General features: G+C 36.6%; 3 protein-coding genes and 1 non-coding gene across 5 annotated transcripts; 2 read left to right on the top strand and 2 right to left on the bottom strand.

Moving 5' to 3' along the window:
* Nucleotides 1-222: 222 nt before the first annotated feature.
* LOC107831717 (protein disulfide-isomerase) lies at nt 223-6,109 on the top strand. Its single transcript, XM_016659512.2, has 11 exons — nt 223-546; nt 2,077-2,107; nt 2,474-2,761; nt 2,854-3,039; nt 3,164-3,289; nt 3,393-3,527; nt 3,629-3,748; nt 3,920-4,037; nt 4,416-4,528; nt 4,635-4,872; nt 5,839-6,109. Exons 1-10 carry the CDS (start codon nt 326-328, stop codon nt 4,866-4,868), a joined length of 1,572 nt encoding a protein of 523 aa, XP_016514998.1. The 5' UTR covers nt 223-325; the 3' UTR covers nt 4,869-4,872; nt 5,839-6,109.
* Nucleotides 6,110-7,847: 1,738 nt separating this feature from the next.
* TRNAL-CAA (transfer RNA leucine (anticodon CAA)) lies at nt 7,848-7,931 on the top strand. The gene has a single exon. It is a non-coding gene; the product is annotated as a tRNA-Leu (tRNA).
* A 1,540-nt stretch (nt 7,932-9,471) lies between these two features.
* On the bottom strand, nt 9,472-15,083 carry LOC107831716 (calcium-dependent protein kinase 3-like). The gene is given in 8 exon segments (NM_001326266.1): nt 9,472-9,813; nt 10,433-10,532; nt 10,606-10,733; nt 11,182-11,349; nt 11,455-11,570; nt 12,338-12,490; nt 13,187-13,330; nt 14,379-15,083. Coding segments are annotated over 8 exon segments (1,545 nt in total). The 5' UTR covers nt 15,031-15,083; the 3' UTR covers nt 9,472-9,729.
* Nucleotides 15,084-17,439: 2,356 nt separating this feature from the next.
* On the bottom strand, nt 17,440-22,098 carry LOC107831715 (uncharacterized). 2 transcript variants are annotated; one of them, XM_016659510.2, is made up of 3 exons: nt 21,916-22,098; nt 20,622-20,803; nt 17,440-20,217 (listed from the first exon to the last, which is right to left on the bottom strand). In XM_016659510.2, exon 3 carries the CDS (start codon nt 19,948-19,950, stop codon nt 18,028-18,030), a length of 1,923 nt encoding a protein of 640 aa, XP_016514996.2. In that variant the 5' UTR covers nt 19,951-20,217; nt 20,622-20,803; nt 21,916-22,098; the 3' UTR covers nt 17,440-18,027. The 2 variants fall into 2 exon arrangements, with proteins under 2 accessions (XP_016514996.2, XP_016514995.2); XM_016659509.2 differs by lacking the exon at nt 20,622-20,803 and having other exon boundaries at nt 21,916-22,096.
* Nucleotides 22,099-23,848: the final 1,750 nt, after the last annotated feature.

The following is a 23,848-nucleotide window of genomic DNA, read 5'->3' as shown; positions in this document are numbered from 1 at the left end:
TACACATAGGTCCGCCTTTGCTTACATGGACAATGTATATAACTTGTTATAATATTTTAAGTTATACTTTAATGTGTCAACCAACATTTATAATTTTTTTGGACACCATTCACGCCTATTCAGACACATATTATGTCCAATCATTTTCTTACACATAAGCATCAATATTGACGTGGCACTTTTCTTCTCCCACTATATATAATACTATATATATAGTGCTGTAAAGATAAGCTAACTTGTCCCATCTTGAATTACTATTTTTCCTACCAATAATACAGAGTATTAATAGTGAAAATAGACAGTGATAGATACATAGTCATCAAGAATGGCTAAAAGTTGTAAAGTTTTCAGTACCCTTTTAGCCATTTTTGCAGTACTAGCCATTGTTGCAGGTGTTTCTGCTGATCCAGTAGAAAATGAGGGACAAAAGGTAGTGGCAGAGGAGCAGAAGTTGGAGCAGGAATTTGTTTGGACTTTGGACTATACTAATTATTCTGATATTATTTCTCAACACAAGATGATTGTTGTTGAGTTCTATGCCCCATGGTAATTTTTCTTTCTTTCTTTTTTATTTGGTTTCTTTCCTTTTGATCTTTGAATAGTTTAAGTTTCTTGATTTGTAAAATAAGATATAAGATTTGAAGTTTATGGGTTCTGAACTTGTGGCCAAACCCCATAGCTCGGCATAGTTACTGGGTTCGCAGTTAGATATTTATACATATTTAGTAAACTTTCTAATACAAATGTAGGGGTTAAGCAAAAGTTACAGGTTCATCCGAATCCGTAATTTTTGAGAAAAGTGGAATGGTCAGGTTGGTCAACAGGAGAGGAGCTAGAGTATTGTATTAATAAATTCATTAAATATGTATGAATATTTAATCTCGAACGCGATAACTAAAATGAGCTATAGCTTCTATCAGAGGTGGACTCAGGATTTTAATGCGACCGGGCATAATATTCTGCTCAACCAGTACCCCTAAAGGCTTTAAGCGTTCCGAGTGCTAAGTTTAAATTAACCATTTCAAGATATACACATATATAGGTTGGCCTCTAGGTTCGATGGCAAATTCAGGACTCATAACTTCAAATCGCCTTTGTTGGTCAAGGTTCATGGATAGACTGGGATGGTTACTGAAGTAGTTTACTCTCACAAACAAACACACACACTTTTCACTCTTAGTGCACAGACCACACAGTCCTATTTGTCTTATGCAGCCTATTGTGGAGTCAAAATCAATTTAGATTTACTCATCTGTTTTACATATAAAATATTTAAAAACTCTACAAGAATGGGTATGACCGATTGGCCAATGAAATGGGAGGAGAACTATGAGGTTTCAAGTTCAAATCTTAGTGAAGGGAAAAACCAAAATGTGTATTCTTTCCGTTTTGCTAACCTTTGGTGGACAAAGTTATCCGGTACATGTGTTCAGGAGCGGAGCTAGCATGCCAGTGTATTTGTCTAAAGAAATACTTAAGTATTTTAAAAAGACTAGAATCTCGAACCCATTAGCTTCAAATCCTGGCGCTCTTCCTGTGCTATGATCATTTGGTTTGACTATTGGGAAAGCATACAGGTATAGGTAGTATTAGGCATGTAGTTATCCCAGGGTAGCTCGGTGCACTAAGCTCCCGTTATGCGCGAGATCCAGGGAAGGCCGGACCACAAGGGTCTATTCTACGCAACTTTACCCTGCATTTCTGCAAGAGGTTGTTTCCACGGCTTGAACCTGTAACCTCTTGGTCATATGACAATAACTTTACCAATTACGCCAAAACATACTTCTAGGCGTGTAGTTATATCTAATGGATATCCTAATAGCTGCATTGCTGAAGATTTTGCTATCCTAAAAGTTTTTTATCTTAAAAACAGATGCTAAAAATGCTTTCCTTTCATTTTCAGTTTGATGTCCTATAAATGGATCTTACATTCAAAGATTATGTTTTCAGTCAAACACTAGTAGGATGAATAAGGAAAGTTCATTGGTTTAAATTTCAGTAGTTGAATAGCTATCTTGTGAATATACACTCTTATTAAAAATTTAGACCTAATTGTCTCTGTCTTCTCTGTAATAGGTGTGGTTATTGCCAGCAACTTGCCCCTAAGGTACTAATTTACTATTTAGAATGACTTATTTGGCTTTATCAATATTTTCTATATACTCCCTCCTTCCCAATTTATGTAGCATTGTTTGGATTTTGAGAGTCAAACGAATTTTTCCTTGACTGTGATCTTTTCTTATGCCTTTTAAAATATTTTGAATTACTAATTACTACTATGAGTTATAGTACTATTGACGTAGTTTCCAAATAATTAAATCTTATTTCAAAAAAACTTAGAGATTCTTTGTCCGAATACACAGTCAAAATTAAGAAGTTCTGACTCTCGAAACCGGATAGTGCCTCATAAATTGAGACAGAGGGAGTAACATATTATTTTTATTATTTTGTATTTATTTTTCTATCGTGGCAGTACGAAGAAGCAGCTTCAGTGTTGAGTAGTCATGATCCTCCAGTTATTCTTGCTAAAATGGACACAACAGTTCCGGAAAATGCAGAACTCGCAAGAAATTACACTCATAATGGTGTTCCGAGCATTAAGATATTCCGGAATGGTGGCAAGACAGTTCATGATTATAAAGGTACTCGTGAGACAGACGGTATAATCTCATATTTGAAGAAACATGCCGGCCCTGCATCTCTTGAAATCAAATCAAAGGAAGATGCTGCAAGCCTTATCGATGAGAAAAAAATTGTTGTTGTAAGTATTGGCATTCTCTTTATACAGGTTATGTTCATTTGTCTCATTACTAGCTTGTGGGTAAAAAATACCGCGCCATGTTGTTATTTTAGGTTGGCATATTTCCAGAACTCTGCTTAGAGAAGATAATGAACTTCACAGTTTTAGCTGAAGATTTACGAGTAGATTACGACTTTGTTCACACACTTGATGCAAAATTCCTCCCTCGTGGTGGGCCGGTTGATAAGCCAACTATTCGTCTATTTAAGCCATTTGATGAACTCTATGCTGATTTCGAGGTATTGTGATTTCTTGAGTTTGATTCTATATATCAATTTGACAGAACTCTTTTCCCTTTTTTGATTGTGTTGCTTTGAACGGTTTCACTAACAGTGTACTTGTATATACATAATATTATCCCAGGATTTTCAAGTTGAGGCGATGCAGAATTTCATTGAAGAAACTAGCGTTCCAATCATGGCTATTCTCGATGACAAGCCGGAAAACCAGGCATTTGTTAACCACTTTTTGCATAGTCCCGGGGATAAGGTACTCGACCTTCCTAAAAATAATTTATTGAAACGCAAAGTAAAAAAAGAGTGTGTATAAGAATATCCTCTGGAGATTTTCAATCGATATTTGGAATTTGTAGGTATTTTTATTTCTGAACTTCACTACGGATCTTGATCATTTCAAGTCCAAATACTATGATCTTGCCGCCAGTTACAAAGGAAAGGAAGCGAACTTCCTCTTAGGAGATGCTGAGACCGGTAAAAGAGCCCTTGAGGTCATTTTCATCCTCCTTTCAATCCAATCGGCGTAAAATACTTTATAATGTTTCCTAATGGGAGAGAAAAGTGAGTTGAATATTTATTCGTTCGATTGCAGTATTTTGGATTGAACACTGATCAAGTACCTTTGATTTTCGTACTTGCCATGGACGGTACAAAATACGTTCAACGACATGTACAACCTGATAGCCTTGCAGCTTGGTTGAAGGATTTTAAGGTAATGACTTGAACCTGATTCTATGATTTCCTAGTATTTACTATGTTGCTAACGCAATCCAGACTCAAGTATCTTACTCGTTTCTACGCACGAACATGAGGACTTATTTGTCTTTCAAAATCTTTTTTTCTTTCTCCAATTATGTTTCAATCTTTTCTTGTATGACTACAGGATGGCAAGTTGAAACCATACTTGAAATCGCAGCCTATTCCGGAAGTTAATAATGAACCTGTCAAGGTTGTGGTTGCTGAGACTCTAGAGGATATGGTTTTCAACTCAGGGAAAGATGGTTCGTATCAACTAATGCATCATTCTTTGAACAATAAATGCAAAAATAGTTATATATCGAACTTAGTTATACTTTTCTATCTTGACTGGGCACGACGTTTAAGAAAGAAAGAAAGACTTTTGCAACTTGTGGTCTAAAATGAGCCATAGATATTTGTGCGACTATAAATCATTAGGGTAAATTAGGCATTTTGAAGTTAAATTGTTACTAAATATAGAAATGTGTCATTCTTTTTCGAACTGACTGAAAAGGAAAGAGTGTCACATAAATTGGGCCAGAGGGAGTATTAATTATTTTTTCGAGGGAGCGAAGGGGAGCATTAGTGAGTGAGTGCGGGGATTTTACTGCAGCCTATCATTTTGTTCTTGTTTCTTGCAGTATTGCTAGAGTTCTATCGTCTTGGTTGTAAATACTGCGAGGAATTTGCTCCCGTCTTGGATGAAATCGCGCTCTCATTTGAAAACGACGCTGATGTCCTAATTGCTAAGATTGTAAGAATCTCTTGATCCCATGACTATCTTCTCTATTCGTTTCTTCTTCTTTTTTTCCGCATTTTTGTAAGATTACTCTTCTTACTTTCCATGCAATTTACCTTAGGATGGAACAGAAAATGATATACCTCGTGAACGATTCGAAGTTCAAGGATTCCCAACATTATACATGATATCTACAGCCGGTAGTTTGTCGCGATTCGAGGGGAATAGAACAAAAGAGGCTGTTATTGAATTTATCCAGACTAATAGGGATACCCCTGCCCCCTCAGACTTTGCAAAATCTGATCTAACAGTATCAGAACATGCACAAACAGATTCAATGAAGGATGAGCTATAAGGAGGTAATGTTCTTTTACTTCTTCTTTGTGTCTATTTGCATTTCTTGGACCATAGAATAGCGGAGAGAATACTAAGGGAAAATAACACTGTATAGTTGCTCTCAAACTAATAGCCGGAAAATGTATATTTTTTGTATATATATATACATTCTGTATGTTATACTAAGTTGCTCCGACATGGCAGTTTAGGTGCTGCATCCGTGCCGACACGACACTAGTATGAGTGTGGGTATGGGATCCGTACCAGATCTGGTCAAACAATTTTGGGTATTTTGACCACGACGGAAGGAAAAATTTGAGATGAGATACGATTTGATTCTCGAAATCAAAACCAAAACTAGTGTAAATTTGAAGAAAACAACATATCTTATCTAGAAAATCAATCTTTTGCTTATCTACAACTTGAGAATAAAAAAAATTCACACTTTACAAGCTATACGTAAGTATTCCACAAAATTTCTCATAATTTAGAGATATTTTTATATTTTTATTTTTTAAATTATTTTTAGTAGGACCCCCGCACCCCTATCCGTACTAGGATCTGTATCCCTGAATCTTAGAATTTTCATCTCGAAAGATCCCATCTTTAGATCCGCACCTGTGTCGAACACTCGCACACGTGTCCGAGCAACTTAAATGTTATATACAAAAATTATACATTTTTTCGGCTACCAAATATAAATAGTTTCTTTGCGGGCTAAAAGTGAAAAAAGCCCGAATACTAACTGGTTATAGATACATATTAGAATATAATGTATACAACTAAACTTTTCTGTAACAACATTTCATTGTAGCCGACAAGTCCTTTTTGGAACGATTTTTCATGTTATCCTTTATAACAACATTTTCTATAGCAGCCAAGAAATGTCGAGACAAACGACGATATTATAGAGATGTTTGACTATACATAATAGTTGATAGGGACTATTTTCAAACTAAGGCACCTAAGTTTGCTTTCGATTTTTGCAGGTTATGGGACTCAACATGATCAAACTTCAGCTTCTTTCACCTCATCCGATTAGCCCTTCCTCCCCGATATGAAAGAACTGAGGATTCATATCGCTGACCTCAACTTGTTTGGGATTGAGGCGGTGGTTGTTGTTGTCGTCGTCGTCATCTCCACTTTTTTCTTTTTTCTAGATAGCAATAAGGGGGCTGTATTTGCCTCATCCTATGTATCCCACGCAGTTGTCTCAATTTAGTGGCAATTATTAATATCAATAAACGTTGCTTAGTTCTAGTCTTTGCATATTTCGTTTGACTTGCTAACATTTTCACCAAGAACTATATTAACCTTTTGTAAGAGCCTTTAAAATGAGTAAGAAAACCATTATGTAATTTACAGAAATAATTCCTTGATAATTTATCAGCTGCCTTATTAGAGGAATAATTTCACAGAAATGAAGAGAAATAGGAATACTATTCTATATTATTTTGAAATTTAGTACAATAAGGGGGTGTTTGGTTGATGGTTTGAAATAATTAAATTTAGCGTAAAATCGGTTAATATAGTATTTGGTTGACCGCATAAAGAAAAAATCGTCTTTCTCTCCACCTCATATAAAGCAGTAGCATGTTTGGCCAAGCTTCTAAAATCAACTTATTTTGAAAAGTGTTTTTCTCAAAAGTACTTTTTAAAGAAATGCTTTTGGCGAAAAACAGTTTGTGTTTGGCTTATTAATTTGAAAAGCACTTTTGAGCAGTAATTAGTGTTTGGCCAAGCTTTTGAAAACTGATTTTAAGTGTATTTTTCTCAAAAGTACTTCTCAGAAAAGTGCTTTTGAAGAGAAGCTACTTTTTCTGCTTCTCAAAAACTACTTTTCCTCCCAAAAGCTTGGCCAAACACCTCAATTTTTGACCAAAAGTGCTTTTGGCCAAAAAAAGCACTTTTGGTCCACAAAAAAGCTTGGTCAAATAGGCTAGAAGTATTCGTCACTGTGGTCGCAATCTAGTGATGGTATCAGGAACCATACTATTATTGCTGCTTTTCGAGCATGCCTCCTATGCGTATCACTCACCTACGCTCTTACTACATCCCCCTTCAGACAATACAGGGTAATATTCGAAGCAATTGAGTTATACAGTCAGACCTTTCTATAACAACATCCTTATATAACAATCATTCACTATAAAAGTCAAGTTTTCCTTAGAACCGAATTTTTAAGTTATAATTTATCTCTATATAAAAGCTTTTTACCTATAACAGCAACAACTATATTTATAGCACAATGCTCTTTGTTAAATAACCCTTCTATAACAGCTATACAAAATCTTTAAGATTACTAATAATAATTCTAAAAACATGCACACAATCTTTTTCACTAAACAAAGTTTCTATCTCGCATAAGATATAATATTTGAAGATTTGCACATGATATCTTTTCCATTGGACAAATTCCAAAAAATATTTAGATAGAAAAGTTAACTGTTAAGCTCTTATATTGTCTTCAAGGAAAATCTATTGGATACCTTTTTGCTAAAAATTTGGACAGGAATCTTCGCCAATTCAAGTGTTATATCGCTAGTAAGAGAATGAAATCTACGAAATAAGTTACAATTACAAAGTTCTTCCATCAATCTTGAAAAAAATTATTTTTTTAGGTAGCTTTAAAATGTATGCCTCAGAGTTTAAATCTTTATACTTTTAGTTATGAATTTATTAATAATGTATTAGCTTTATTCAATATTTAACTAATGAAATATGTATATCTATTGAGATTTTAAATTTGAATAATTTTCCTATCTTTTATATGTAACATTAAAAAGGAAAAAATAATTAATTTTTGAATAATTTTTATCTATAACAGCCAAAAAATATTTAAACGTCAAATGCTATTATAGGTGTTTAACAGTCATTCATTATAAAAGCCAAAAAATATCGGATCAAACGAAGCTGTTATGGAGAGGGTTGACCGTATTTATGATGCGAAGAGTCAAAGATACAAATTATATTCTTGGGAGCAAGTCTATCATAGGTTGTCAGGATGGCCGAGTGGTCTAAGGCGCCAGACTCAAGTTCTGGTCTTCGTGAGAGGGCGTGGGTTCAAATCCCACTTCTGACAGATTGTTTTTCACTTTAGAATTTTGCCAACATTTGATTATTACTTTTCCAAAATATATTACTATTTTGCTTTGCCTCTGGAGGTAATAAATAAAACCCAAAGAATTATTGTCAAATCACTCGTTACACTACAAAGTAAAATAAATTTTTGATTCATAATATTGTTTTTGCTGTCATTATTAGTATCACCACTGTTTTTGTTGATATGTGTCTAAAGTATCGGGGAGGTGATTAGGCAGGATATGGCGATACTTCAGATTTCCGAGGACATGACTCTTGATAGGAACATGTGGAGGTCGAATATTAGGGTTGTAGGTTAGGAAGTAATTGGGACTTGTCTTATGCCATAACTTTGTGAGACTAGTTTGGTAGGGATACTTTTTTGCTTTTGCTTTGTATTATTCTTCTTGATTTCATGTTCTTATTTTTCATATATATATTTTTTATATTATTTATGTGGTGTTACTAATATTGTCTTTTTTTGTCTTTTTGTCTTCTTGAGCCGAGGGTCTTTCGGAAACAGTCTCTCTACTCCCTCGTGGTAGGGGTAAGGTCTGCGTACACACTACCCTCCCCAGACCCCGCTAGTGGGATTTCACTGGGTCGTTGTTGTTGTTGTAGTTGTTAAATTTATGTTTTCATTTCATTATTCTGCAATGTTAGGCTTACCTATTAAGGCTTTGCTTTAGTGTTACAAGTGGTGGCTACTTTAAAATTTGAATTTTCTTTAAATTCATGGAGGTCAGAGTATGACAATAAGAATTGTGAAGTTCTAACTTTTTTTTCAAATAAAATGCATGTCCAAATACAACTTCAACTTTCAAAAACTATTTTTCAACACAACTTCAAAAATTCTTTTTTCAAGTTTCAACCAAATCTATATCCAAACGCTAGCTTAGATTTGTCCTCTAATTTTCCTTGCCAAACTTCGGACACATACGTCGGAAGTTTACTAGCACAATAAATATGCCAAGCTTCAAACAAAATCTGTAACTTCAAATGCAGATTTTTGCAAGTTTAATTCCATGTCTGAAGTTATTTTCGAAGTGGCTAGACTTACAAAAATTTATAAACTTGGCCATGGATCAATATGGATCCCAAAATCAGCTATCCATGCACTTGATGGGCTAAAGCTTGCCGGGGGGGGGGAGTGCACATGTAGCTATTTTCACGGATGCTATTTAGAAATTAGCCAGTACTTAATTTGCCAAAAAAATTTAAACCAGAAATCTTAACTTCAAGACAACACAGTTGGCTAACTCTTAAATGGCAGCCCCTTAAAGTGGCTACTGATGTCATTACCGCAATCCTGCCCCAACCTTGGCCCGTTTACCCATAATTGGAGAAAAACTATTCTTACCAAATGTGGGACAACAAATACATTGCTCTAAGAATATGGCTTGTTTCCAAACAAGTACACAAACTTATAATTCCTGTGAAGGCATATTCTGGTGACTGATGAAAAACACACAAAAGGAGGAGAAAGGGACTTCTCTTCATTAGTTTCAAGAGGCTGAAGTATGAACCAAAGTACATCAGTATTATCAATTGTATACTATGTACCAAGCATATTTTCGTGTTCAGATTTTAGTCGCTCACATCTGTATTCAATGGAACATCATACACCTAACCAGAAGCTCAACTTAACACGAACTCTACAGGAAATTGACCAAAAAGCCAAGAGCCACAGCTCTCACACTCCCAGATTGTTACAGGGAACCAATTGGATCTTTAAGTTCTTGAAACTCACTGGAGTAGCAGTGCTAATCAAATGGTTTGCTTTATGAGTTTCGTGGGTTTCATCTGCGACGTCTATTGTTGACAAAATCCAGATTACCTTTCCTCATCATGGCAGCAAACTCATCATAATTGATTCTTCCATCCTGCAATTGGATAGTAATATTTATCAATGTCAGTCCAAGAAACATCATTATACATAACCACAACTCACTCGTAAAATCATCTTCTTCTTTTTTCCGTATGCAGCTTTCTTATTAAAAGAACAAATTCTATTTCTTATATTTAAGAAAATATCAAAAGACAGCATATATTTTTTAATAAGGATCAAGACATATATCTACATACCATGAACTATTGAAGTCGTATCAAGTTTATATTGGTTCAATTCAACTATTGAAGTCGTATCAAGTTTATATTGGTTCAATTCAACTAAGTCATGATTGACAAAATCTGTAACAAAATGATAAAAAGCACTAGAAAGAATTACGTCCTGCCAACACTTCTTTTCGCTAAAACCAATGTTTAATGAGTGCCTTCCAAAAAACTTACTTCATTGAGAGAGACCTACTTATAAAGAGATTTAAAAAAACAAAGATTCAACTCCTAAGCCACAGAGATGTCACATGCAGATTCCGTACCATGTGATCAAACTACTCTAATAAAACTCTCCTAAGTTACCAAAAGAAACTCTCACATTGGAAAAAAAGTTATAAGTTGAATAGGAATATCGTATAAATATTCAGAAATGAAAGGAACCCGTACATTGTCTGTGTCAACTTCAGCAATGATCTCTTTTATTGTTTTTTCATCAGAAATGTTGTATTTCTTCAGGGCGTGCTCCAATTCATCCATCGTAATATACCTAAAGGAACCGAGATTAGAAAGCAGTAAAATGTTTAAATTCAACGTAGAGGAGCAGGTAGATAGCTTTTCACCCGCTCTTATCCTTGTCAAAATACTCAAATGCTTTGTACAAGTGATCTTCTCTTTCCATGCGATTCATGTGCATTGTAGCTGTTATGAACTCAAGGTAATCAATTGTTCCATTTCCATCAACATCAGCCTGGAAGGGAAGCTATCTGTATTATTGACTATGTATTAATCATGTTAGGCAAGTACACTCTATGCACCCACTCTTCGGAGTATTAGAAAGCCAAATATTCATCATGTCAAAACTTTTACGGGAACTGAGAACAACCGCTCCATCGTTTCCTGGAGCATTTAATAACTAAAACACTATCCATAAAGAGTTGCAGAACTTGCTAATGGGTATAGAATACTGCGATGGAGCGAGATACACATTCACCAAAACTTCCATTGGACTATGTAAATCTCTTGTTCATGTGTTTCACCAAGAAGATTTTAGTTTCAGAAATTTACATCTAAAGTAATTCACTGCTCGCCAAATGTGAAAAATGAACATGACCAAAAACCAATAATTGCAAGATGGAGATATAAGCTAAAAGAGAAGGTAACTTTAACCATAAACTAAGGATTGGTCAGGAATATACCGCTTCCATCAACTGCCTGACTTCTGACTCAGAAAGCTTTGTGCCCATTTTTGTAAGACCAGCTTTCAATTCTTCATATGTAATTGTTCCATTGTCATCTGTGTCTATAGATTTGAACATTTCCTTCAAGCCAATGATTTCTTCTTCGGAGAGATTTTCGGCAATTACCTACAAATGCAGGGCAACAGAAGATAAGCACAGTTGTAAGGAACACATGAGATGGAGAGAGATGGCCTATCTCGTTAATAAGAACATTGAATACACAATTCTAACCTTCAGTGCAACTTTCTTCAGCTTGTTCATAGCACGGAATTGTTTCATTCTAGATAAGACAGCAATGTCAAGAGGCTTGTCAGATGCATCACCATCTTCTCTCATCCATGGATGATCTACGTTTGCACAAAATATTTACTCAGTTATAGCACAGTAAGTTTGTGGCGTATTTGTTAATTATTTTATTTTGCTAAATAATTTTTTTAAGTGCATCAAGCTAGTGTCAAATTAAAATACTATAACAATATGAAAGTCCTAGTCTACCATATGTGAAAAAAACAAATCGATAATTTGTGGCTTATTTGTTAATACAATGCACAAAGGTATGGTTACATTATTTTATTAAGTAAGTACAAGGTGCGGATATAGTTGCTTTTGTGTTAATATGAATATCATATACATGTGCGGATGTGTTAGTAGTTTTCTAATAAATCTTAAGGTTCAATATAAAGTTAGATAGCCATGTCATACCCGTACATGTTTGTCTTAAGAGGGAAGAAATTTGGTGTCAGATACAACCAATATGTTCATTTGGATCACATCTCATGCATCATTTCTTACACTTATTCACTAAGTTCAGTTGGGATTGTACTAATAAGAAAATGATAATAAAGTCAATTGGCATGAACATGTACCTTATGGCATGTATGGAAGGAAAACAACCATAGATTGGATCTTTGTATGAACTGTATGCTAAAGCTGATTGGGATAATTTATTGGATTCTATAGACTAAGAACTTAGTTAAAGGAATTCTGATGCTATACAGATAAATCTACTCTTAAACATAAATAAATAAATAAACTATATCTAATTAGAGACAACGTAACTATGAAGTCATTTTGCAATGTATTACGATAGATCTTGATTAAAGTTGAATCTTACTTAGGACTTCAGCTGCAGAAAGCCTTTCTCTAGGATCAGATCGTAGCATTTTCTTAACAAGATCTTTGGCACTACTCGATACTGAAGGCCAAGGATCAGATGAAAAATCAAGATGACCTCGAAGAACGGCATCAAAGATACTCTGATCATTCTCTGCATAAAAGAAAGAGAAATATTTCCAAGTCAATGAAAAAAATTGGAACATGTCCTTTTCTAGGAGAATATTATCCACAAACTTTGCCTGTATAGTTTACTTCTGGTAGCTATTCAGCACTAGAAACAAAAGGCTTGGCAAAATTTAGCAAAACATCTTACAAGTTTATTCGCCTAAAAATAGGATATGCTTCCCCAAGTTGGACAATGGCAAATGGTTTAAATAATTGGAGCAGATATCCCCTCGTTATTTTTATGGGAAGGCAGTTGTAAATATGGAGTCGAAAAGCAACCATGCTCAGATATACAAAAGAAAACTCTAACATCTAATGCAAGATACCATCTATTCGGAATGATAAATTTGTCTATATTGTTACATTATGGCAATTACAAGAGGAACAAGAATAATGCTGTTGAAAAATAGCTGCAGGAGAAGTATGAAATTTTTCTACTTATTATGCCATTTCCTCGAGTTTCCTAAAATTTCCAGTGTATTCTGCTACAATTCCTGAATGACTTGTTTCTTCAATTTCTTCTTCATATTTTAGCTTAAGGGCAACAAACGAGATATTATATGGTGCATGTGTGAATCCACCATTGTTCTACCTGTGCTGAAACGAAACAAAGAAACAATAATGATGAAGAAGCTTTAGGACATTCAGATGCTAAAATTCTAGAGGTAGCAAATGAAGTTACCTCCATAGAATGGCGGAACACCACTGAGTAGAATGTACAGGATAACTCCAGCACTCCAAATATCAGCTTCAGGTCCATATTCTCGACGCAGAACTTCAGGAGCGACATAATATGCACTACCAACTAGGTCTTTGAACACATCACCTGCATCAACGAGTGGTTTTTGAATAGGTCACCCCTATATCCCAAAGAGTTGTAAACAAGTGGTCCAGCTAAAAACTTAACGGAACATAAGATAAAAGAGACATGATCCAAGTAACACAGGCTTGAGTTTTGTTACAAGAATGGCTTCTTGATTTGCATGAACTACATGAGATTAATCCTAATTATGAATTCAATGCTTTTCTTATACTTCATTGACCTTAACAAAATTTAGTAACTATATCATCAGAACCAGATATGGTTGAGATTTGGGGAGTCAATAGTAAGTCTTGAAACTAATTTACTAACAGGAATATGGGATTCGTTGTTCGAGATTGACCCTTCTAATAGGTCAGGCACTCAGGCTTGATTTCACAAAACAGAACACACTGGTTAACTCAATCATCTTTTTTCTTATTGTCTTGTGTCTTACAGTAAGCATTTGGAAAGCAAATAAATTTGTCTACCAGAAAATACCATTGTAACCTATGTTCGACCTACATGAATCACGATACTAGGTCCCCAATGAGATGACTGGTTGTTGAGACATAAGAGTAACAAACTGGAGATCCCAGGTTCAACTCTCCATTATGACACTCAATGTGAGCTCATTTGCTCCAGCTCATGGGCAGGTTTAACTGGCAGTTATGTTTGTAGGTTGCAGTAGGTTACCAGTTTTCAGTCGAGGTGTGAATGCTTGACTGAACACCATCATCATTAAAAAAAAAAAATCAAGAGACTGCACGGACGGTGTAATAGAGTTTAAGTTCTATGCACCAATGGTGCAAAAGTTATTTATGCAATCTGATTGAAGGGAATCGAAGATAACTCTAATAAATAGCATTGATTGAACCTGCTATAACAAGTTAAATTATAGTGATGGCGTAAAAGAACATTACTATCAGTGTATAATATTACATTATCAATGCATATAACATAAAATTAGCCTTACATAGAGTTAACTGCAATTAGATTGTGTAATAGCAATATTTACAGTGTCAGTAAACAGAATTTCGTTTGAAGAAGACTGATAATACCTATCCAATAATACCTGGTTTGAAGAAGACCGATAATCCAAAATCAGTAGCCTTCAACGGTGAACTTTCATCGGAGCTCAAAAACAAGAAATTTTCCGGCTTTAAATCCCTATGCATAACGCCCATAGAATGACAATAATGAACCACCGTAACCATCTGCCGGCAAAGTCCGGCGGCAGCTCGTTCGGAATAGTGTCCTTTAGCAATTATCCGGTCAAAAAGCTCGCCGCCGGCACAAAGTTCCATGACGAGGTGAACGTGATGCTTGTCCTCGAACGTTCCTTTAAGTTCCACGATGTTCCGGTGACCGGTTAAGTGGTGCATGATCTGAACCTCGCGGCGTACGTCGTCCACGTCGTCAGCCGCTATGAGCTTTCGCGTGGCGATTGACTTGCACGCGAATTGCTGGTGCGTTTGTTTGTGAGTTACTAAAAAGGTTACTCCAAATTGTCCGCGGCCGAGTTCGCCGCCGAAAATGTAGGTGGAACGAACGTCTTCCATTGGTTTGCCGAGGACACGGCCGATTCCGGAAAGTGGTCGGGGAGGTGGCGGTTGAGATGAAGGGATGATTCGGATACCGGTGGTTTCAGACGGCGGTGGACCGGTGGCGCCGCCTGAGGATATGGTGGTAGTTTGGTCGGAAGATGAGCTGTTACAGTTGCCCATTTTTTGGGGGTGTGTGAGGACTGTTCAGTCAAACATTTTGTTGAGCTATATTTGCTGACTTGTCCGAAAAATGTGAGCATTTACTCATTGACTGAAATGACAGAATTGACCTTAGCAAAATTGGGCAATAATGTTCTTTAATTAGAATCTTTGAATTTGAGTTTTGAAAATGGGAATATTTAGGTCGAAACGAAAATTAAGCAACATGAGATAAGAAATTCAATCTTTACTTAGATTTCAAGCATTAGTCTTGATTTTTAAGATGATTCTCTTTCGACTCTTCCTCTGAGAAAAAAAGGATTCAAGGAACGTCTTGAAATAAAACAATGCACTGTTGTTGGCTCTAACGGAGGAGTCTGAAATTAACAACGTGTCACTGCTTGGGCATTAAATTCTTGCTGCTTGAGAAAGCATATGAGGAAATGTTTTGATCCCTTAATAACATCTCATCCTTAATCAGAGGTTTCATATTCGAATATGGATATGGAGTCGCCAGCTCGGGTTCATGCCGGGTCGTTCCACCATAAAAGTTATACACCTTGTTAGGAGGTTGGTGGAACTGTATAGAGAGAGAGAAGGATCTGCACAAGGTGTTTATTTACCTGGAGAAAGCATATGACAAGATTCCTAGAGAAGTTCTCTGGAGATGCTTGGAGGCAAAAGGTGTGTCGGTTCCTTATATTATGACAATTAAGGACACGTATGATGGGGCTAAGACTCGGGTTAGGACAGTAGGAGGCGACTCTGAGCATTTTCCGGTTGAGATGGGGTTACACCAATGCTCTGTGCTCAGTCCATTCTTATTCGCCCTGTTGATAGATGCGATAACAAATCATATTCAAGGGGAGGTATCGTGGTGCATGCTATTCGGCGATGACATAGTTCTGATTGATGAGTCACGAGCCCGTGTTAATGAGAGATTGGAAGTTTGGAGACATACGCTTAAGTCTAAGGGTTTCAAGCTAAGCAAAACGAAGACGGAATACCTCGAGTGTATGTTCAGCGCCGAGCCAGGGGAAGTGGACGCGGATGTGAGGCTTGCGTCATAGGTTATCCCAAGTAGAGGCAGCTTCAAGTACCTTGGTTCGGTTATCCACGGGGAAGGGGAGATCGACAAGGATGTCACACACCGTATTAGGGTAGGATGGATGAAGTGGAGGTTAGCATCTGGAGTCTTGTGCGACAAAAGAGTGCCAACGATACTCAAAGGTAAGCTCTACAAAGTGGTGGTTAGACCGGTCATGATGTATGAGGTTGAGTGTTGGCCTGTTAAGAACTCACATATCCAAAAGATGAAAGTAACAGAAATGAGGATGTTGAGGTGGATGTGCAGGCACATTAGGATGGATAAGATTAGGAATGATGATATTCGAGAGAAGGTACACGTGGCTCCCATTGATGAGAAGATGCGGGAAGCGAGGCTCAGATGGTTCGGGCATGTACAGAGGAGAAGCCCAGATGCTCCAGTAAGTAGGTGTGAGCGGCTGGTTGTGGAAGGCACAAGAAAAGGTAGAGGGCGGCCTAAGAAATATTGGGGAGAGGTGATTAGGCAGGATATGGCGAGGCTTCAGGTTTCCGACGACATGATACTTGATAGGAAGTTGTGGAGGTCGAGTATTACAGTTGTAGGCTAGGAGGTAGTTGAGTCTTGCGTTACTTTGTGTCTTTGTGAGCCTAGTCCGGTAGGATTTTGTCTAAGATAGCTAGGGGTAATGTCGTTTCTTACTATTTTCTATTGTCGACGCAGGTTTCACTTACTAGCCATCGTTTTTGCTTTACATTTTTCTTCTGCATTTTATGTTCCTATATTTCCTATGATCTATGTGATGAATCTAATATTCTCTCCCTTTGTCTTTTTATTATCTTGAGCCGAGGGTCTTTCGAAAACAACATCTCTACCCATTCGGGGTAGGAGTAAGGTCTGCGTACACACTATCCTCCTCAAACCCCACTTGTAGGATTCTACTGAATTGTTGTTGTTGTTGTATATGGATATGGAGTTGTTTTTGACGGAGAGCGTTTTGCTCTCAAAGTGGAATTTTCCGATGTAAATCAAGATTACTCGAGTCAAACGGATACCAAACACTGGATATAGAAAATCAAAAAGAAAAGAATAGTACAAAATAACCCTCCGATATTTTATATTAGCATCCTTTAATCTAATTTTTTTTTTGCAAATTTTTTTTCCCCATAAAACATTTAATATTTTGAGAGATAGACTTCTTTAGCTTGCCAGTTGCCACTTGGCAGTTAGGAATAATACAATCCAAAACAGGGTTATGTCATCCCAACAGCACCCCACAAATTATGTTGTAGTAAATAATTATTTAGGACAAAGATAGTTTATTTTTGAATAGCATATAATAAAGCATTGACTCACTGAAAACTGAATAATGGCAAAGTTTGATAACTTAAAATTGTGTGTGTGGGGGGCAGCATGCTATAGAAATAAAATTATAATGAGTTCTCATACTACCACAAAATATTTACACCAAAGCTACAAGAAAACAGCTATGTACAAATGTACATTAAAGCCAATACTGGATACCAAACTCTTACACTTACTTTCAGCCTAGAACCTCCCCTTATTACCACTATATACTATAACGTCTCTCTACTTGCACAAGGTAGGGATAATGTATGCGTAACCACTACCAGTATAGTAACCGCCTTAGCTAGGCCCGTGTACACGCTCACGATCTGAGCCAAAGCCTCCTGAAGACCTGGTATCACAATAGGTACCAACAATAGGTACCGCCGGTGTCTGAGCTGATCTCCAGACCCCACTAGCACAAGGGTGTCTTGTTTTTTGTTGTTGTACTATAACAGTAGTAGGTTCAAGTCGAAACCCAACTTCACAAATGAAAGATAACAGCTTCTCAATCACCATAATAGTGAACAAGGTAGATAACAGAAATTGACACAAACATCCGGAATTCTCAAGGCTTACAACCAAAATGCAAGGATGAAGCGGCTAGTGTATCTCACATGTAGTTTTTAGGCGTTACCAAAAGGTTTCTCGGATGTAGTCACTGTGCCCCTGCTGCTGTTTAAGGTGTGGCTAGAGCCACCGGCCAGCATTGCCATCAAACTTCCTCCGTGCACTCTTCCCTCGGAAACTGATGATGAGCTTCCACCAACTGGCGTATTCCCTTCCTTTAACTCAAAAGATTTCCAACCGGTAGATGTCAAAATGTTATTTCCCATCTTCATAATATCAATATACATATCCTGTACATTGGCAATCTCCTTCATCTTCCCCAGATTTTGGGGTGTTGGATCCAAGACCACAGCCCCTAGAGTGGCACCACCATGAACACGTTTGTCTTGCATCAGAGCACCATGAGATACACGTGTCGTCCCTCTGGCGAATGAGTTACAAGGATTATCATGGCCAAACTCGGAACCAGGTTGACCCCAAGAACATCTTTTTCCACCACCGTGGGCCTTGCAGAAATCGGTGCTTCCTTGAGCACTTTTTCCACAGCCGTCGAATTTGCATCTTTTACCACCACCATGGCGCACGCAGAAATCAGTCCGGCCCCTAGCACTCCTGGAGCACTCTGGGAAAGCACATCTCTTACCACCACCATGCGCCACACAGAAGAGAGTCCCTCCATGCACACTCTTTGGGCAAACCCCGCCTCCTTGGAATGTACATCTTTTCCCTCCACCGTGACCCTTACAGAAAGGCGTGCTCCCCTCTGCGCCCTTATTGCACCCTTCAAATATGCAACGTTTCCCACCACCGTGGGCCTTACAAAACAAGGTGCTTCCTTGCGCCCCTTTAGTGCATTGGGGGTACTGACACCGCCGGCCACCTCCATGTGAAATGCAGAGGCCAGAGAGTCCTTCCGCACTTTTCGTGCAATTCTCCATCTGGCATCTCTTGCCCCCACCATGTCTAATGCATAATCCAGACTTCCCTCTGGCAGCGCGGGTGCAGCCTTCGTGACTGCAACGGCGTCCACCCCCATGCGTGATGCAGAAATCAGTGCGTCCTTCTGCACTTTTGGTACACCCTAGGAATTCACACCGCCTACCACCGCCATGGGCCTTGCAGAATGCGGTTCGACCCTCGGCTCCCTTATGACAGCCCGGTTTCTGACACCTACGGCCTCCACCATGGGCAATGCAAAGGCCAGAAGCACCTCTTGCTCCTTTAACACATCCCTTGAACTGACACTGTTTTATACCACTGTTGCGCTGCTGCTGCTGATGCTTTGTTGACCCGGAAGTACAGGTTACTGAGCTTTTTGGATGTGTTATTACACTTGAGGAGGGATCAGGAGAGACTGGAGATGGCTCAACTTCTTTTATTGCCTGCTTCGAGAAGAAATTAGCCTCTTTGTCCTGTGGCGCATGCAATGGATGAAAAAAGCTACCAGTATTCCGATAAGAACCTGTCGATACTTCATCAGTATGAAAAGCTCCACCAAAACCGTGTGGCACAGTAGTAACATCAGATTCAGCGGCACTACTGGAAAGACTCAGTTCCAGATCAATTGCAGTCCCTGCGTCAAGTACTTTTGGAATGGAGATAGCTGAACTTTTCGGCCTTGCTGTCGTCTCATTGGCAAGATAAAAACCGAAGTTCACTTCCAGGTCCATCAAGGACTTGTGAGTTTCTTTTACTGGAGATAGTGAGGTGCATAAAATGCCTGAACTCCACTTACTTTCCGTGGAAGTTGATGAATGGCCTAAACTTAGACATAAAGATGAATCAATTTTCTGATCAATTTCCTTTGGGGAATGGACTGAAGGTATTAGAGACCCAACCGAATCAAGACGCAGGGTGGTATCAGCACAATAACCACCTTCAGCTACAGCTCCGCCAATTGGGATGGAATTGCCCAGATTTTTGGATGCATTTAAAAACGGGTTCGCAGCAAATCCCAAATAGTGGAATCTGGGATCCATGACTAGGATGAAAAATTACTATTGAACCAAATCTCAATTGCAAAAGAACAGTCGGCCTGACTTCCAGGCTAAAAAATAGTTAGCGGCTAAACTAGGGTTAGATGTGTCAAAAAGAGCACATCCCACCCCCGCTTACGAATCCTGAAGTGTCCTTTCTATCCATTATAGATATCAAACTTTACTCCAAGTTCTTGTAATCAGCACAAATGGAGTAAAACTTTGTGCAACGTCAAAACCTCCAGCGTCAAATCATGACAAATAATCATCCTGCACAACACATTGAATTACATTACTGAGCAGGTCTAAGATCACACATTCACTGTACAGAAGACACGAGGTCGAGACAATATGAAAGGGAAAAGATTTAGCAGACACAAGCCAGAAAGATGAAGATCATTTAAAAGTGGAACAGAATATTTCTTTTACTGAATCAATACGCCAAGCAAATAAGAAGAAAATTTAATGAACTTCCTTTTATTGTCCCAAGCTAAAAAAACCACTTTGATTTTGCCATAAAACCACAAGGAACAGATTCATTTGCATTAAAAATTTAAATCATATTAAAACTTGATAACTTTGCTGTCCGAGATAACAGAAGACCACAAGGATATCAACTAAGGCAAACTCAGCAAAGCAGGACATGAAGAAGAAACATGAATTTGTCTACTTACGCAAATAGGGTTCTTCAATAAACCTCAATTCATGGTCTACCATACTAATGAATCATGTTGCTTAACTACACTTTCCTACTTGCTGTTTAAATCCAAAATTTCAGCCGAACTATTTGAAATCCGAATAGACACTCGAGATTCAGTTTCCTTTTTTGCTCCCTCCGCACTATCCAGTTTCAAAACTGTATTAACAGGAGACAAACGAGGAAAATGAAAACGGTTTTAAATACCCCAAAAACAAACAATATAGTCTAAACTAGACATAACCAAGATACAACTAAATAATTATCTTTTTTTCTTGACATGTATAACTGTAACAATATATCAACAACAACAAAAAACCCAATGATTCCCCACAAGTGGGGTCTTGGGAGGGTAATGTGTACGCCGGGTAAGATTACCCCTACTCTGAGAGCGCAGAGAGGCTGTTTCAAGTAGACCCTCGGCTAAAGAAAACTATAACAATATATCAGAAGAAATGCAACATAAGCATAAAAAATAGAAGAACAAACTTATTAAAGATGTTCAATCTAGCTAAAGGATAAAGATTTGAAGACTCGAGTTCTAGAAGATGTTCAAATCGAAGTTAAAAGGAACTAGCTTCCAATCAGATTCAGGGTCCACGACTCAATGAAAAAATAAAATTATGCACTTTATTTATTATTTATTACGGATTCATTTATTATTTATTAAGGAGCGTGGCGTGAAAAGTCAAAATGTGTCAAGTAAAAGCGACAGGAGGGAGTAGCATCTAACAGTATTGTTAGAGTTCAAGACTACAGATTTCAGCTAAAAATCCCACCTTTTTCTTTTTTTGCACAAAAAAAATAAAAATTGCAAGTACATAGGAAATCATATATTGGAGAAAATGTTGCAAATATTTTAAATAGAGAACAAAACTTGAAAAATGAAAATTTACAATATAAGGATAAATAATTGTAGACCCAACTTCTAAATAAAATATCCAATCCAAATAAAAGAAACAGCAAAACAATGAAAATTGCTAAAATTATACTAGCTTCTAACTGTATTCTTAAAGTTCGAGATTACAAATTTCAGCTTAAAATCCCACCTTTTTTATTCTTGAACCAAAAAATAAATTAAAAAAATAAACAAATTGAAGTTAAGTATATTAATTGGCATGGCTCAATGGAAAAATTACTGATTGAATAAGTGAATCAATCACTTAAGAGAATACAACAGAAACAAGAAATGACAATTCAAAATCTGGGAAAACAAGTTCCAAAAATTGAATAAAAGCTTGAAAATGAGATTTTAGATTCAACAAAATTACCTTTTCCAGCAGGGGTTTATCTTCTCTTTTTTTTTTCTTTTTTTTTTGTAAGTGAAATTTTTTGAGAAGTTTTTACAGGTGGGGATTATGTTAAAACCACAGAAAGTATATTGGGATTGCTGAGCATAAGGCAGCTAATGAGGGAGGAAGAAAATGAGCACATTATGAGGACAGTAGGTATGTGTCTATATATATATATATATATATATATAATAACTCTGAAGGAGTCTCCACTTATTTTTTACTCACTCCGGTTCAAAATAAGTGATTTTTTAGCTATTTTTACACAAATTAATAAATCCACTTTTTAACATTAATTAGCAATGAAATTAACTATATTAACCTTTACTATTTCTTCACATAAACACTCCTAACACATACTCCAACACTATTAACTCCAAGAGCAATATAGAAAAAAAAAATCACTAACACTCCTAACACATACTCCAACACTATTAACTCCAAGAGCAATATAGAAAAAAAAATAATTAATTCATTCTTGAAATCTAAAAAATTACTTATTTTGGACAACAAAAAAAGGCCAAAAAATCACTTATTTTGGACCGGAGAAAGTAGTAATTTTTTACTTAACCTCTATTTTTAATTATATTATATATTTATAATTTGAGTCTTGAAAATAAAGAAATCTTATAAAAAAAAAGGTTTTCTCTTAAATGAACTATTTCGATGCAAATTTAAATTAGTCAACCAATACATAAATCGTCCATTGAATAAGTACCTAGTCATTAGAATCCAAATAGTGACCTATTAATTGCTCTTCTCTATTCCTGTGATTTAAAATTTATTAAACTACTAACAAAATTATGTACTTATATTTTTAGTACGATCGATTGTTTCTTTTGCTTGTTTACCTTATTATCTTATTGTTATTACTCTTTTTTCCATTACTATATCCATTACTATTTTTTTGGGAACAATATTGTCATTATGGTTTTATTGAGCCGAAAGTCTACTAGAAATAATTTTTCTATCTTCACAATGTAGGAATGAAATGTGCGTACTCACTATCCCTCCAGACCCCACTTGTGAGAATACACTGAGTTTTTTTTCCCTTCAATTTGTTAAAAAAATATCTTATTTTTGTTAGAAGTGTTTAATACCAGAAAATTGTATAGGTCAAAATCCAACCGAGGAGATTTAGCACGAGGAAGGTGATTATCGTGAGAATTGTAACTAATCATAGATAGTTCGGCCGAGGTCAATCAGTGGCGAACGGAACAAGCCGTTGAGTGACTCATTAGGCTCGCGGTTTTTTCGGGAATGTCTCATATAAATAGTAGGAAAGATAAGGCAAAGGGCATGTAACATTGCATTTGATAAGAACACTTTTGAAAAACAAGCTCTCTAGATAAATACAAAGAACAACCTTCTGAAAGAGATTCGATCTTTATATTCTGTCCATTATCATTCTCATCACATCCAAGAACGTGACCCATATTATCTTGTATTCTTGTCATTCAGTCACTGCTAGAGGAATAATTTCCTCCACCTCATTCAATATTAGGTGAATTTTCCTCTCTATTTATATTTAATGTCATTTATTACATTCTTGCCTATCATTATTCTCACTCTATTAATAACCACAACATTTAATGTGTATTTCAATAAATCAATATCAAGATGGCTCCTACGTTATCCGCGTGAACCGGCCTTAGATCCAGGGTTATTATTTTTAACTAGCATTAACCCCTTGCCCTTTTATTTAATTAGTTTAACAAAGAGTTTTATACTTTTTGGTCATATAATTTGGCGCCGTCTGTGGGGATATTCTAGTTAAAATTTTAGTTTCTTCTAGATCTAAAAAAAAGACGCTGAATGAGTAACTAATTATACATACCTTCTTGAAATAGTAGGATTGAAGTTAATTAGTTAAATTATTTTTTAATGTTTCTTAATTATTTAAAGTGAAAAG

The sequence above is a fragment of the Nicotiana tabacum genome, chromosome 5 (genome assembly GCF_000715075.1).
Source record: "Nicotiana tabacum cultivar K326 chromosome 5, ASM71507v2, whole genome shotgun sequence".
Classification (NCBI taxonomy): Eukaryota; Viridiplantae; Streptophyta; class Magnoliopsida; order Solanales; family Solanaceae; genus Nicotiana; species Nicotiana tabacum.
This window is presented reverse-complemented; position numbering and strand designations above follow the sequence as displayed.